Raw genomic sequence first — 16,982 nt, forward strand, 5'->3', positions numbered from 1 at the left:
GTATGCCCATAGCCATAGATAATTTACAATGTTAATGCTAGGTTGGTGAGTGTACAGTGGAAACAAATTAAAGATGTGGATATTGATAAAATAAGTACGAGGTAGGTAAAGGCAAGATAAGTTGTAAAAATGAACGCACAATATTTAACGATGAACGCTTTTATTTCACTATTTGAAAATAGGAGAGTACAAGTATCCCTTTAAGGGTTTATTTTACAATATGACTCTCTCTATATTACTCTCTTAGGAGTATTACAAAGTAGGAAATTAGGAATAGTGGATTTGTAAAGAACGTAAATAATACAAGGAGATGTAGTATGAAGGTTTGTGTATAGTATGGCTTCTTATGTTGTGTGTGTATTCAATGATTGAATGCCCATGACCTATATTTATAGGTGTAGAGGGTGCTTGAATTGGAAGAAATGGTCGGAATATTCTTGAAATTTCTCCATTATTCTTGTATCCATAATGTTATAGAAAATTCACAAACCATGTACTATATTCTAGCTAATAGCTTTCAATGTCAATAATGCTCTAGAACATTCAAGTAAGATATTATTCTAGAGAAATCAAGAGTAAGGGCCTGTTCTCTTCCGTTGAAATTCAGTTCAGTTCAGCTCTGCTCTTAATTTATGTCTAATGATATTGCTAATGATATAAAGCCAAATTTCAACAACAACAACAACAACAACAACAACAACAACAACAATAATAATCAATATGTAATAAATAATAATAATAATCAATAAATAATAATAACAATAATAATTGAAATAATAATACTACTAATAATAATCAATAAATAATAATAATGATCATCAATAAATAATAATAATAATAACAATAATAATAATAATAATAATCAATAAATAATAATAATAATAATCAATATGTGTTTAAAATGTTTAGAGGTTTCAAGTTTTTAATATATTTTCCATAAATTTTATAATTATATAGTATATTTTTCGTAAATATTTTAATATGTACATTTGTATATACACATATGTATAGTAATAAATAATCAATAAATAATCAAAGATCACTAATCCGTAGTTAAAAATCACTAATTAATAAGTTCAGTTCAGTCAATCGGAACAGGCCCTAAGTAATGACCTTGCTTGATTGTTCCGGAAGCCTTTAGGATATGCACAATACTCCACCAAAATAATGAGCTTATAAAATTTGGGTCATACATAACCGTTAAATTAAAAGATAAATATTTTTTGAGAGATTCATTGCCAAGTTAGGAAAGAAAAACCCCATTGATCAACAAGTAAATTGTTAAATACTTAAATATGATAATGTCATAATGGTGATTGGTGAACCCCAATTGGTCTTACATGCATCCTTATGCACCTAGGATAGGTGCAACACTGGTCCAATAAAGAAGCCTAGTTGCAAAACTTGCCCAAACGAAAACACGACCCACTTCCCAACCGCCATATTTTGGCTTTCAATTTATTTATTTAAAAAAAAACATTTTACTTCTCTCTTTTTAATTTTTCAAAATTTTTTTATGCAATTAACTTCTCTAATTTTCTCTCTCCAAACTTCATTCTCTCTCCTCTACATGATTTTATCGCTAAAAACCAAAAAATCAACAATGGATATACGAGAAGAAATGCAAAATAAAAGATTACCCTAAGAAAAGGTAAATTTTCACTGATTTTTGTCTGAATTTATGTGAATTTTTATCTAAATTTTTCAAAACTATGTTCTTTGAAATTTTCTGTTAATTAGTGAAATTTTCTTTTCATATTCTTTATGCATTCACTAAGGAAAACAATTAATATGTTCATATTTTGGATGGTTATGTGCACTTTTTGAAATGCATGTGTTCATATATTTTATGTCTATGTTCACTTTCTGAAAAGCATGCTTATGTTCATATATCTATTATGAAATGCATGTGTTCATATATTTTATGCCTATGTTCACTTTCTAAAAATCTTATGTTCACTTTTAGGGAAACTAAGCATATGTTCATATTTTGCTTGATTATGTTCACTTTCTAAAATGCACATGTTTATATTTTTTGTGCACACGTTCACTTTCTTAAATGCTTATGTTCACATTTTGAATGCTTATGTAAACTTTTTAAAATGCTTTTGTAAACTTTCTGAAATGTATATGTTGACTTTTTGAAATCCATATGTTCATATTTTTTTATGTATATGTTCACCTTCTGAAATGCTTTTTTCATACGCATTCAAAAAATGAACCAATGTATATGTTCATATTTTTAATGCGTATGCTCATTTTCTAAAATGCATGTATTCATATTTTTAATGCATATTCATATTTTTAATCGAAATTCATACACAGATCAAATTGATTGAAGCTAACAAAATGCAATTCATATGAATTCAAAAAATCGGATAAAACCTAATCAATCGAAATTAAGCACAAAATCACCACATAATAAATTGAAATTCATACAGAAAAATTATGAACAAAAAAACATGAAGAACGAAATTTACACAAAATTCATACATAATAAATCAAAATTGATCGAATCAAACCAAAAAAAAAAAAACCCATTGAAACTAACATAAAAAAAAACCTAATTACAAATCAACAAAACAAAACACTAATCTAAATTGACGGTCTCTTCAGGAATAAGAAACAAATTCAATCAAAAAAGTAAAATAAAAGTTAATAAAAAAACAAATTAGAGAGAAAATGAAGAACAAATTAAAGTAGAAAAGCAGAGGAGAAGAAAATTTAGAAGAAGGAAGCAAAAAATTATTGAAGAATTATATTGAAGAATTTGATGATAATTTAGATCAAAATTATTATAAGAAAGAAAACAGAAGAGAGAGACAAAAAATTTTAAAAAGGAAACAAAGAGTTGTGTTGATTGATATGAGTTTTGGGCTGGTGTTGCACCTATTCTACATGCATGAAGATGAATGTAAGAATTATCGGGTGAACTCTAAGAAATTTTTTTAAACTTCACAAAAAAAAATTATATGGGCCTTAATAATGGGCTTTTGTAGCCCAGCTATATGATAATATAGTCCTTTCTTTTTGGGTCATTTCATACTTCTAGAATAATTTGGGTCAGCTCAATTTGTTTCGTATTGCAAAATTTCTGATTCGGTTGTTCTTAGGAGATGACACGTGTCATTGTTGGTGTGTCTTTTAGTATATAGTTATTGATGTCAAGAGAAATAATTTATGAAGGTAGAGTTAATTAAATTCTAAAATTTTCTCTCAGAAAAAAAAAATTCTAAAAATCAAGGTTTACTTGGAATTTTTGTCTATAAAAAACGAGATTAATTTTTCAAAGTTTTCTGTGGAGTATTCATTCATCCCATAGCACAAGCGCACAACATGAAAATATTGAGAAAATAAATACAGTACTCCGTATTTTTTAAGTTAGTTTTTTTTTTTTTTTTTTTTTTTTTTTTTTTTGGGAAGAAACCAAGCTAAGGTGCAAAAGAAACTGGCAGCATTTGTGAAAGCAAAGTAAAAGTGAGAATATTAATAAAAGAAATAACAATAGAAAAAAAAAAGGAATAAAATAGTGAGAAAAAACAAAAGAGGTAGGATTTAGAAAGATAGGCACAAATAAATACAATATTAAAGACTTGTTCGCTGACTCAAACAATAAGATATCAACTTGATGGTTAAGACTAAAATTCTACCTTAATTAAGTCGTCGCAAGATCAAATTATTCTCGAGCTAGTAATCTAGTATATATCAACTCGTGAAACAAGTCAAGTGTACGAGATAGATTGTGGTTGACAGTATATTGATGCCTCAGCTCAGCTATGTTTTTGGTGAAAACTTTTGAAAGCTATGTCAAATACAATATGGAATTGTAGTAATTAAGGATCATAATAACGTGTGTACCTTAATGAGCAAGGCGTTGAACCATGTGCACCCACAAAATTAGGTTACAAGTACTCCGTATAACAACAACAATTCGGAGGCGTGGTCGACGTCTAAACAAGTACTAATAACAACCTTGCAGTATTTGAACCGGAATTCATGCATGTTGACCATTTATGTCATAAGTAAACCAAACTCGATTATTTCATAACAAACCTATTTTGAAAATAGACATTTTGTGGACTATCACTTCCACGAGTTATTTGAAGGCTAGGAGAAATTCTAATGAAAAATTGTTGATGCAATAATTCAATCTATCCAGGCATCACATGAACATACCTTATAATTTAACTTGTATCCAAATCTAAATATACTCGATAATGATACATAGTTAGATAAACAAAAAAAACAGTGTAACATGGCCCTGTTCTCATACGATTATTTTATCTCACGACACAAGAGAGCCGTTTTGTTTTGTTTTTTTTTGTTTTGTTTTTTTTAATAAATAATACTAATAATAAAAATCCTAGATTGATGCGCCACAACATATCTCCTTCTTCAAGGATCAAAGACCTACGTACTAGGTACTGATCCACCAACAATAAACTCATCAACCTCTTAATAAAAAAAAAAAAAAAAACTTTCACAGCAGAAAAATTTGGCAAAAAGTTTATCCCACCGGTGGGTTGAAATTAAACCCACCGGCGGGGGAAATTTTCTATGAATGACCCCAAGAGTTAACCTGCTCTTATCTATGAACATAAGATAGGAAACAATATTCCTAAAAGATATACCATATATCCTAATGATATATTCTCTAAATAATATCTTAACATAAGATAATACTAAATATATTATTCTCTTAAATGATATTTACGGAAAATATATCACACATATATTTTCCGATATCTCATATGTCTAACAGTTCAGCTCTAATAAGTTCAGTTCAGCTCCTAATTTCCTTCTCTTATAAAATATTCATTTCAGTTCAGTTCGTTTAGTTTTAGTTCAGTTCAACTCTAATAAGTTCAGTTAAATTCAGTTCAGTCAATGAGAACAGGCCCATAGCCTATAATCTTAGTGTTTGAAAACCTTCATATATATATAATATCGATCATAGCATAAATTTTTTAACAAGAGTAAATATAAACATTGTATTCACAAACAAAAGAATGTGTTATAGTATAAACATTACTCAACATGACTTAGTGACAAGCTAAAGTGTTGAAGGTGATACAAAAATCCAGTGATCTAATCTCATCCAATAACCATTTTCCCATCGCCTTTCTCTACACCAAAAAGAAAAACACCGAACGTGAAATGACACAACAATTCCATTGATTACCCTATTTGATTTACTGTAGCATTATGAATTGAATAAAAAGAATATTGAATTCATAGGAAGGGCCACTAGGTCACCCTACATTAGGGAGTCAAAATAGAGCAAATGGTCCTCAATAATATGGTATAATAATAAAAAATAATAATAATGATCACATATCTAACTAATTAAAGCATTCTCCGATCCAAATGTTGTCCAGCCGATGTCCTAACTACTTTGTCCTTAAGCATATGCATATGGTCCCAACGTCAACATAATCCACTATTAAAGGCCATTTTTCACACTTTCAAATTTCTCTACTCCACAACAAAAACAATATTCAACAGTAATTTATATTCTACCTTTGAATTATATCTCACTTTTTATTAATTTAAATTATTAATTTATGTTTTAAAATAATAGATTATAAAACATATTTCTGGGCCTCAAAATATTCCTGGGGCTCAAACATAGTATTCTATAAAGAATATTATGTTTGAGCTAGTCCTCTAACATAGTATCAAACCAATATGACATAAAAATCACAAGTATTCTATAAAGAATACTATGTTTGAGCTAGTCCTCTAACATAGTATCAAAACCAATATGACATAAAAATCACAAGTTCGAATCTCATCCACCCCTCCTTCAAAAATAAATTTATAAAACATATTCCTGGGCCTCAACATATTCCTGGGGCTCAAACATAGTATTCTATAAAGAATACTATGTTTGAGCTAGTCCTCTAACATAGTATCAAACCAATATGACATAAAAATCACAAGTATTCTATAAAGAATACTATGTTTGAGCATGTCCTCTAACATAGTATCAAAACAATATGACATAAAAATCACCCCTCCTTCAAATGACATAAATTAAACTCAATATGACATAAAGGTGTCAATAAATTAAACTCCTTCAAATGACATAAATGAACCATAAAGAATACTATGTTTGAGCTAGCCCTCTAACATAGTATCAAACCAATATGACATAAAAATCACAAATTCAAATCTCATCCACCCCTCCTTCAAAAAAAAATTAATTCACCCCATATATAATTAAGCTTACAAATGCGGTAAAGGTGTCAATAAATTAAACTCAAAAATGAACCATAATACTATAGTATTCAGTATTGCATAATGCATTTCTTTCTTATACCGCGTTTTAATATAAATAAACTGCGTTAGGGTGATCAATAATCACTTAAATTAAAAGTGTCGTAGGACTAATACAACTGATCTCATAATGAAGGTAAAAATATAGTGCATGCAATGCACATTATTACTCATCAGTCATTATGCAAGACACGCATATGTGCATGGTCAATCAATAATTGCTATAAATCTAAAAATGGTACAAATTAAATTAAATGGTAATAAAACTCTTGAATCATATAGTCAAAACTCTAAAGGAGTCGCAAGTTGAATGAGAGGTTTATAGAAATGTCCCCACATCATCATGCCAATACTATGGTGTCACCTTTTTTGTACACATAAAATCATAGTGATAATATATATTGTGAAGAAAGAAAGAAAAAAGGTCCCTGAATTACCCAAACATACAATTTAAAGCAAAATTCGGTTGGTGACCAAATTATCTATTCCAAATAAAACAAAAAAATAGAGGTTATAAAATTTTAAAAAATTAAAATGATAAATAACGAAAAAAGTTACTCACTAAATGGAAAGTAAAAGCTGAAATTTGAATTGTGTCTAGTCTAAACCTAAAGCATGTTCTCTTGTCTTTGATGTATTTTTTACCTTTTGCCTTGGCTAACCAAAACATGATATTATTAGCACCTTCTTTGTCAATTATTATTTTAGTCCCCTACTTTATATTATATCCCTTTCATGAGTCACACTAAACTACATAACTAAATCTACTAGAATCACTATTATTAGGGAAAAAACAAATAAGTTTTGCTTAATTAATTAGGAAAGTAGGCCATGTAATCATTTCGAAATTAAATTAGTGAGTATTAATTATTGACATGCATGTTTGATTATTATTGTTGCCTTTATTAGTACTATTTCACAAATTTCAAATACTTCCTTCTCTATATAAATATTATTACTACCTCTGTTACATGAAATTCTAACCGATTTTCTTATATACGGTATCATCAAATGCACATCCTCCATGAATTCATGATCTTTAGTTTTATATTGATAGAAATTAAATAATAAAAAATTAATATTATGACATTAAAACAGCGAATATAACAAAATCAACTTGATAATATTGGATTTAATTAAGCTATTACAGTTCCTCAAAAAAAAAAAAAAAAAAAAAAAAGAAAAAAACTATTACAGTCGGTCAAAGTTTTCTATGATGTCTCTATTAAGAGAGGGCCATACACGAAATCATTTCAAAATAAATTATTTATTGAGATTATGCATGTTTGCTTATTTTTATTGACACTAATCAAATAAATTTCAAACATTACCATAATTTTTTAAAAAGGTAATATTTGTTACAGTTTAAACATTTTTTCAAATGACACTACTCAAATAATTACTATAGAGAATTGATTATTAGAGAATATACCAAGTAATCATTCCAAAAATTGACTGTGCTATATTTTGAGTAAAGGGCAAAGACGGACTCGCTCTAATGTTATTTCAAACCATGCATGCAAATATGTTGCATCCACTTGTAGTGTAGGAGACTTAGCTTGATTCTCAAGAAATGGTTGATAAGATGGAACTTCTTTAAGATCAAGTTCATTTTTAAATTTTGTCATCGAATTTATGATCTTTATAAAAGCTAAAAAATAAAAATCCAAACTAAAGCTAAAAAAGCATACATTAAAGTATATGGTAGCTCTGACTGTGTAGATTGGATAATCAGTGAAGGTATGCATACAAGTATATTTAGACGAAACATGAGTATATGTTAATGGCAATTTAACTTGACCAATAAAGTCTACTACATATAACAAATTATAATAATAAAAAAAAAGTACTGTAATATATATTAGGGCCTTTTTCATCGAACTGAATTGAGCTGAACTGATCGAACTGAACTGAATTGAACATTTTATGAGAGAAGAAAATTAATAATTGAACTAAAATGAACTGAAAATAAGCTGAAGAGAACAGACCCTTACTTTTTTTAAAAAAAAAAAAAATCCAAATAACATCTCCCTATTTCTAAAATTCCTAATATTATTTAAAATTTAAAACTATTTACAAACTTTACATTGATTCTTTTGTAATTTTTACATAGTGAAAAATATATTTTACTTAAAGTCTTCATCATTTTTTATGATGTATTTTAAATTATTAATTTCTTTCAATTACCATTTTCCATAATTATAAAGGGCAAGATGTTTAGAACTTGCGAAAGATTGTGTGTAAATGAATAATTTTAATACTCATCTGAATCTAACCTCAAAAACAACTTACTGCTTAAGTGCTTAGTAGTGTCTTATGACATCATTCTTATAACAAAAATCTACCAAATTTTAAAAAAAAATAAAAAAAAAAAATCCATGTAAAAAGGACACACTAACAAATCCCAATAAAAACATGGCATGCTTTTTTCTTTTGTAATTTTTTCTTTCATTTTTTCTTTCTTATGGTTGACTGACCATTTATTACATACCCTTCTAAAAATCATCCATTATTCCTCTCACTTTTTCCTCTTTTCTCCATCTATATATAATATATATACAACACAATCAAATTCCTCTACCATAATATATTTGAAATAGACCGTTTGTCACAATTTCTTTCTCATTAGAATTAACAATCATATACTATATAGTTTAAACTTTAATTTATACTTTGGCCAAAAAATAAAATACAATGGCATACATTAACAGCCTCCATAACAACTTCTCTTCCCTAGGTTGCTTGGATCTACACAACCTTGGAGTTCTCAACGCAGACATATCATCTTGTATATTTTCTCACCTTTTTTTTTCTTTTTGTTTTTTTTTTTGTTACTTTTTATGTTTAAAACTTGCCATTTTTTTTGAAGGTTGTTTGATTATTTTTTCTTATTAATATAGATGATATGGAGAACAATAATGCAGGATCATTATTGATGTTACCAAGTTCAGATTATGGTAATAATTACTCTAATAATCTCCTCTCGACGGGGTACCTTGAAGATGCTTTGATCGAGTTTAGTGTTCGATTTAAACGAAGACGTGTTATGGTATCTTCCAATAATGATAGTTATCATTATGGTGGTAATTATGATCACCATGATCATGATAATCAGTTTGCAACTCGTCATCCTTTTGATGATCTTGTAAGTAATCTTTTACTCGATTATGTTGTTTAGTGTATTTCATGATAAAGTTGTGTACACCTGATCCATAGCTCGGAATTATTATAAGAGGTTGAAATATTGTATAGTACTATGTTTTTGAAATAAATGTTACTAAAATGTGGTTGTTGTTATTGTGTAGAGTTGTTGGAGTAACTTGTTTGCCAACTACAACATGCAATCAGAAGATCAGGAATTAAGCCATGCAAGTTTGCTTAATCATGATCACATGCATTACTCCTTAGGTAATTAAACAATACTAATTTTTAACTAATCATTTCTTACATTATGTAAATTTACTAGACAATAATAATAACACAGTTGTCCAGTTGACTATAAAAAAAAAAGTGTTTGGTACCAATAATCATAGCGTACTTCTTACCTTCAACCAAACGAGCACAAATTAATATATAATGATGAACTGTATGAAAAAAAAGATTAGCTTTCATTTGCGAAAATGTTTTATTGATTTGAATTTTGTTACAATGCTATGAACAGGGGGAATTATGGAGAAACCAGCTAATAAGGAAATGTACGAGGAAGTAGTTAAAATAGAAGAAACAAACACATTACTACTAGAAGAAGCAATCACAAGTTCTCCAAAGGTTATGGACTTGTCTTCTTACTCCAAACACAATAATTCATTCAACTCAAAATCTACAACTTTTGCTTACAACAGTGACACAAATTCTACGGATTCTTCGTCAATTTCTGGTACTTTCTCTCTCTCCGGCTTTTATTCACATTATTAATTAGAAATTACGCTATCAACATGGAATTGTGCTCAATAGTTGATAAGAACAAGAGGTGAACCACAATTTTAAAAAGTCTAACAATGAAGATTTAATCATAAAATTATTAATACTATTACAAAAAAAGTCGTATTTATTGTTCTCTGATTCTCCAATGTGAGACACACTAAAACAGTTGTACTCACACGATCTCATTATCTATCTAGGTTCTCGACATAAAATCTAACATTATATTGATTTAGTGGTATACACAGTATGCTACAATATTTGTGGGCTCTATTTTTGTGTGCAATGAACGGTACGGGTGAGGGGCCGATAGAGGTGGAACCCTTGATTAAAAAAAAATGTTGTATACACCCTACGCATAACGGCATAAAGTCATAACACAAAAATCTAAATTCTAAGGTAGTTATTAATAATTCTACAAAAATTAGCATATGATTGAATTTTAGAGACATTTAGGTTTTCATGAGTTTGACTAGTGACGACTAATAATTTCGTACCACGTTGCGCTTAATAAACTGTCTTCTTCCTAATAAAATGATAAATAACAAAAATATGCAAAAATATGTGGAGACAATGGAGTATATTGTGAACTCGAATTCTACCAGAAAAGTGCTAAACTCGAGACTTTATTACTGGTCAAATTTTACCACAATTGCCGAATATATTGCCATGCATGTGATGCAACTCTATAGTCGTTGTTAATCATGGGAAGGAGGCTACTTTACTTTAGCATTATCATGCTATAAATATTAAAAAGGTGAAATATTTGTAATTATGCATGTACCACTAACCATAAAAAAAAAAAAAAAAAAAAAAAGGTGGGTAAAAAGTCGTAAAACTTATATTACGCCCGTTTAAAATGACTGAATAGTTATTATCAGCTTAAATTTCACTATGAATATTGGTTGATCAATGTGATGACTAATTTGAGACGAGGAAAGCATAATTTTGAAATGAAACATAAGTACCGAATAGATAGTTAAACTACCGTCCAGGGCATCGAGGTTAGCTAGCTAACATTGAGCTGTTTCATCCAATTTCAAGCTTAATTTGCCGACAAGAAACTTAAGAGGCCCCATGCAAAATAAAGGGATATCACTACCAACGAACGTAGATAGTAGTTGCTATAAATTAATGTCACTAAATTCAACTACTTAGTCCAATTTTTTAGTGGAAAATTTATGCGAACATGTCAAATCTGTTACCTATTTTAGGTCTACATAATTAACCTTTATGAAATTACTATTGTAGGGCAATTGATCATACAATATGAACCATGAGACCGTTATCCTAGTTCATAGAGTATTTTATGTGATAGAATTATAATAAAATTAATTGTTGTTAGTTACAAATTTCATTATTAGTGTTTGATGTTGTGATTTTCATTTTGTATCAATGGCTAATTAAATCTTGTACGTTATATTGGTTGTTACAACAGACGAGAGGGAAAAGAAGAAGATGAAGAAGGCAAACACGACTTCGAAAATGGTATACCCATTTGGGCTAGTGAAGCCAGGGGGAGAAGAGGGGGATGTAACCCTGAAAGACATAAACCAAAGGATATTAATGCCTCCTACTAGACCCCTCAAACACCCTGTGGGGGACTTTGCTTGTCGCCCCGCCGTGTCGCCCCATGGCCCCGGGTTATCAGGCAAGGCTGTGGTTGCCTTGACCAAAATTCACACCCAAGGTAGGGGTACCATTACCATCATTAGAACCAAGGGTTGACGTATAATCAACATTAAATTAGGGTCAAAAAAAGAAAACAAACTGTGGATATATGTACCATGTATTATAAATTTCATTGTACTATTTTTACTTATTAGAATGTCAATCTCCTTTTGACTTAGATCTTAATATATATATGTAAATTGAGCAACTTTAGTACGAAAGAAATACAAGTATAATTCTCTCTTTTTCTTTAATTTATCAAGTACATTTTTTTTAATGTTGATGGAATGAACTTTAATTTAATCACCCTATAAAATATATACGACTCTGTTATAATACGTATAAACCTTTTCCATTCAATTAAAACATAAATATCAATGTCTCATCCAACAAGATCGAATTCAAACCCTACTTGGTATTGAAAGGTAAAGTGGAATAATTATAAACAATACATATGTTGAAAAAGAAAAACAAAAAATCAAACTAAAAATACAGTGATATAGAATTTGAAAAATAGTTATGGTTAGTTGGGTTTGTTCAGATGACATTCTTTTCTGGCTTTGGAATTGGAAGTCCAGAGTTGTCTGACTTTGAAAAATAGGAAGTAGTAGCAAATAGTTTAAGCAGCATAAAGTCATGCACTTAGTTATCATATTGTTTTTTTCAGCATGGTACCAATGGTCCATGAAGTAGTTGTCTGTCTTTTAGCATGTCCATATCAACCCAAACATTAAAGTTTCTTAGGTTGAAATTTCAAACATTAATCCTTTTTTTATTTTAGGTTGATGAGAGTTCTAAATTTCTAATACTACTACTTTTGTTCTTTTCAAATTAATATTTTAATCGTCACACTTTTCTTTTATGTATGTTTATTTTAATTTAATTATCACATTTTCTATTTCATGTCTAATGAGGTCTTAATCTAGAAACAAAGACAACGAGCTTGTGTACATATGGTGTGTACGTAAGAAGTTAAATCCCTTCCCTAATTGAAATGTGTAATGCATGTCTCACTCATTAACAAAAAAAAAAAAAAAAAAAAAAAAAAAAAAAAAAAAAACTAATTAGTGAATATTAAAGTACAAGTATAAGAACAGTTAATTAAGAGCCTATAGTTTTCTATTTTTTGATTTTTTGTTTTTAAAAATCATATGATATATGTCATATAATGGTTTAAAAAATAAGTCAATCTTATTAAGAACATGATAATTTTGAAAATTGTCAATTGAAAAATAGAACAAACAATTTTTTTTTATTTCTTGTTTTTAGTTTTCATAAAAGAATATTGAAAACAAAAGATAATCACAAACAAACCCTTTAATAAGATTTCTTTCAAATTAAAACAAAAAAAAAACACCTATAAGATTCATATTTTTATTTAAAGAGAAAGAACATTGTACGTAGCAAACTAACAATTTATTTGGGACAGTAACACTTTTATAAGGTTAGTCTGCAGGTCCTAAAGATTGAAGGGTTCCATAATAATTGAGAAGTTCTTTTTTATGTTTCTTTAATCTTTAGGAACAAAAGATTGGGCCCAACAACTTCAAAGTATCAAAGTAGATTCAATCTCTTAAATATGAAAATGGGGAAAATCCTCTCCAGCCGCACACACATTCAGAGGAATCAACTCACTCACTCACTGACGTGGCCTAGTTCGAGGAGTATGAACTACGACATTTAAATTTTTGTCAACTAAATTAGTTGGTTAAAATTTTTAGAATAATACATAATCGATTAAAGACGTGAATTTAATTTTTTATTTACATTATGTGCAATTTGATACGAGACTCTTTCACGTCAAGGTCCATGAAAATTCCAACAATATTTTCGAAAATGTACATGCTTTCTTAACGAGTATGAGTACTACTTGTCTACTCGTATCATCGTATGTTTCATTGGCTCTATTTCTATGTAATTCTTTTAAGTGACTGAACATGGATTGTTAAATCACTTTTGCAGGTTGGTTTACTCTGTTCCGTGAGAACCTTAAACAGGAGAATTTTTAAATGAATCATATAAATTTTATTTAATATAAATAAAGCTGGAAAAGAATAGCAATGGATCATATACGTACAGTATTACAGTGGCGTCATATCCCAAAAAATAAAAATAAAAATAAAAATCCGATTTAATTCAAAATATATTACGACGTAAATGTAACAAGTTATCACATGAATATGCTTTTTTTTAAAAAAAACAAAAAAAAAACTACTCGTGGTTAATTCAATGACTTTCTAAAAGTTTTAGAGATTATTATTATTATTATTATGGATTATTATTATTATTATTATTATTATTGTTGATGACTTAGAGCAACTCCGATGACTTAGTTTGTCATGTTACATAGGCTTTTAAGCTATTATATTTCTAGCTAGTTTCAAACTCATTGACTATCTCAAATGGTCAAGCTAATAATTAGGGACTTTTTAAAATTACAAACAAATTTCTATCGACAACCATTAGAGTTGCTATCCTACAGTTATATATTCGCCAAAACATGGTAAGTTGAATTGAAAAATCGTAAGGTGAGATAGCAAATGAAAAAAAAAGGAAGTGAGGAAGTGGTATCCACAACAGACCTACAAAGATTTGGTGGGCACACGCCAATAGGCAAAGGGCATTCCCCTAGAAAGGTCAATAAAGGTTTCTTCATTCACTCACAAACTAATCATTGTCTCTATTAGACAAACCTTGTTTAATCACTGTCTCCCACAATTAATGGACCATATCATCTCTTCATTACTTTTTACTTTTTTTTTTAAAAGAAAAAACATAAATTTATTTATTTTTATTATCTTTTACATTTGAAGGATAATGTAATATAAAACCCTAAACACAATTCCTAAATGGTATATATATGAGAATTTATTTATTTATTTTACAATTGTTTAAAGATGATAACATGCATCAAATTTGCATAATCAATGCTTAGTTATTTACAAAATTTTCCTTTTTTTTTTTGAGGTAGAGGGTTAGTACATTTTAATCAAATAGAAAGAGTACCAAGATCGATCTTCATAAATAATTTCAGTTATAAAAATCTTATCATATAAAGGTGTACTCGTTTCAGCTTCTTTTGATACGCTCAATTATGATAAACTATTGTCTTTACTAGAGTTGAGTGACTGGAAAAAAAAAATAAGGTAAGAAAGTTAGATGAAATTGATAAAAAAAAATGTAGTTAAAGTGAGCGCCATAAAAAATGAAGGATTATATAAATGGTAAGGGATGAAACAATAAGATAAATTTATCAAAAATAAAATGAATAGATTTGAGCATATCAATAAAAACACCTTTAAAATAAAAAGTAAGACATCATAAAACATTAAAGTATAATTAAATGGCCTAAATCTATTTGTAGTATTATTTATTAATTTTGTTTTTAATGTTTGATAAGCAAGGTGCATAACATATATAGTACTTGCTTTAATTTTTTGCTTTGTTTATAGATGTGAAAAAAGGACTAAGAAACTTTGATAAGATCGATGTCTTTTTTTGTTCTTCAAAAACATCTAAAAGTAGTGATATTTAAATTATTAAATAGACCAGCACATTATGCAATACTAAAAAGTAAATAAGTAGTCCCTAGCTCTTTTTATTTTTCTACTTACTTGCATTTTGTGTAACTCTAATGATATCTTTAATTATGTACTAATGTAAATTAGAACGTTTTTAACAAGATCTAACATTATGCCTTTTGTTTTATATGTAAGTAGCAATAAATAGAGCTGTCAAAAGTTGATCCGACCCGAAATACCGATTCAAACCCAATTATCAACCGACCCATCTGAACCCGGAAAAATGGTAACCCAAACCCGACCTGACTCAACCTGAAACCAACCCTAGACCCGAGTTGACCCGAGTATGTGAGATCCAAACCCGAACATGAACTGACCTGGAGATGACCCGACCCGAATGTAACCCGTAAATTATTGACCTGAACCGAACCCGACTTGAACTGAAATTGACCCAAACCCGTTAAAACCCGAATCTAACCCGACTTGTTACTAACCTAACCTGAATTCAACCCGACCCGTTCCTAACTCTACCCGAATTTTACCCAACCTGTTATAAACTCGACCTGAAATCAACCCGACTTGTTATTGACCTGACCCAAATTCAACCCGAATTTTTATTGACCCGACCCGAATTTTACCAGACCTATTACTAATCCGACCCAAAAATTCAACCCAATATGTTACTAACCCGACTCGAAATCAATACGACTTGTCATTTACCTGACCTAAATTCAACCCAAATTGTTCCTGACCCGATTTCAAATCACCTTAAATGCAATTTAGATCATCTTACTATTGTTGATCAAAGCATTTTGTCTAGGGAGACCAAGTCAGTCCAGGCCAGCAAAAAAAAGGAGTATCATCCTCAAATTTAAGAGTCAAATATAGTATATATTTGTTGCATTGTCAAACGAGATAATTATCTTCTTAAATTATAGACTATAGTTCCCTATTACATTGCCATATATATTATAGTCAAAGGAAATAATTAGCTTGATAAAAATGATAATTACCTATTTATAGTTAGTTGAACCCGAATATGACCTGACTTGGAAATGACCCGACCTGATTATAACCTGCAAATTATTGATTTGAACATAACTCGACTTGACTCCGAGAATGACCCGGCTTGAAAATCACCCAACATTATTATAACTTGCAAATTATTGACTTGAACTGAACCCGACTTGAACCCGAGAATGACCCGACTTGAAAATTACCCGACCTGATTATAACCCGCAAATTATTGACTTGAACAAAACCCGACTCAAACCCGAGAATGACCCGACCTGATTCTAACCCGCAAATTAATTACTTGAACCGGACTCGACTCGAACCCAAGAATTACCTTAACCCATAAAAACCCGAATAAACCCGACCTATTGTTCACCCGACCAGAATGTAACTCGACCCAAACCCGATAAGATGTATGACCCGACTCAAGCATGACCCAACCAAACCCGACCCGCATAGGTTATGGAATTAATTAATCCGAATTGACCCGACCCGAGTTGACCCGACTCACTCTTACCACTAGTAGAATAAATGTAATGGCAAGCAGTTAATGGCAAGCGGTTTTGAACCGCATGG

At 29.5% G+C, this 16,982-nt stretch overlaps 1 protein-coding gene across 2 annotated transcripts; it reads left to right on the forward strand.

The window, feature by feature from the left end:
- The first annotated feature begins 8,484 nt into the window (after positions 1-8,484).
- Positions 8,485-12,104, forward strand: LOC110681897 (protein XRI1-like). Of its 2 annotated transcripts, none has more exons than XM_021858045.1 (5): positions 8,485-9,067; positions 9,180-9,424; positions 9,585-9,687; positions 9,941-10,156; positions 11,639-12,104. In XM_021858045.1, exons 1-5 carry the CDS (start codon positions 8,974-8,976, stop codon positions 11,926-11,928), a joined length of 948 nt encoding a protein of 315 aa, XP_021713737.1. In that variant the 5' UTR covers positions 8,485-8,973; the 3' UTR covers positions 11,929-12,104. The 2 variants fall into 2 exon arrangements, with proteins under 2 accessions (XP_021713737.1, XP_021713738.1); XM_021858046.1 differs by having other exon boundaries at positions 8,956-9,067; positions 9,204-9,424.
- The last annotated feature ends 4,878 nt before the right edge of the window (positions 12,105-16,982 follow it).

The sequence above is a fragment of the Chenopodium quinoa genome, unplaced genomic scaffold (assembly GCF_001683475.1).
Source record: "Chenopodium quinoa cultivar QQ74 unplaced genomic scaffold, ASM168347v1, whole genome shotgun sequence".
Lineage (NCBI taxonomy): Eukaryota > Viridiplantae > Streptophyta > Magnoliopsida > Caryophyllales > Amaranthaceae > Chenopodium > Chenopodium quinoa.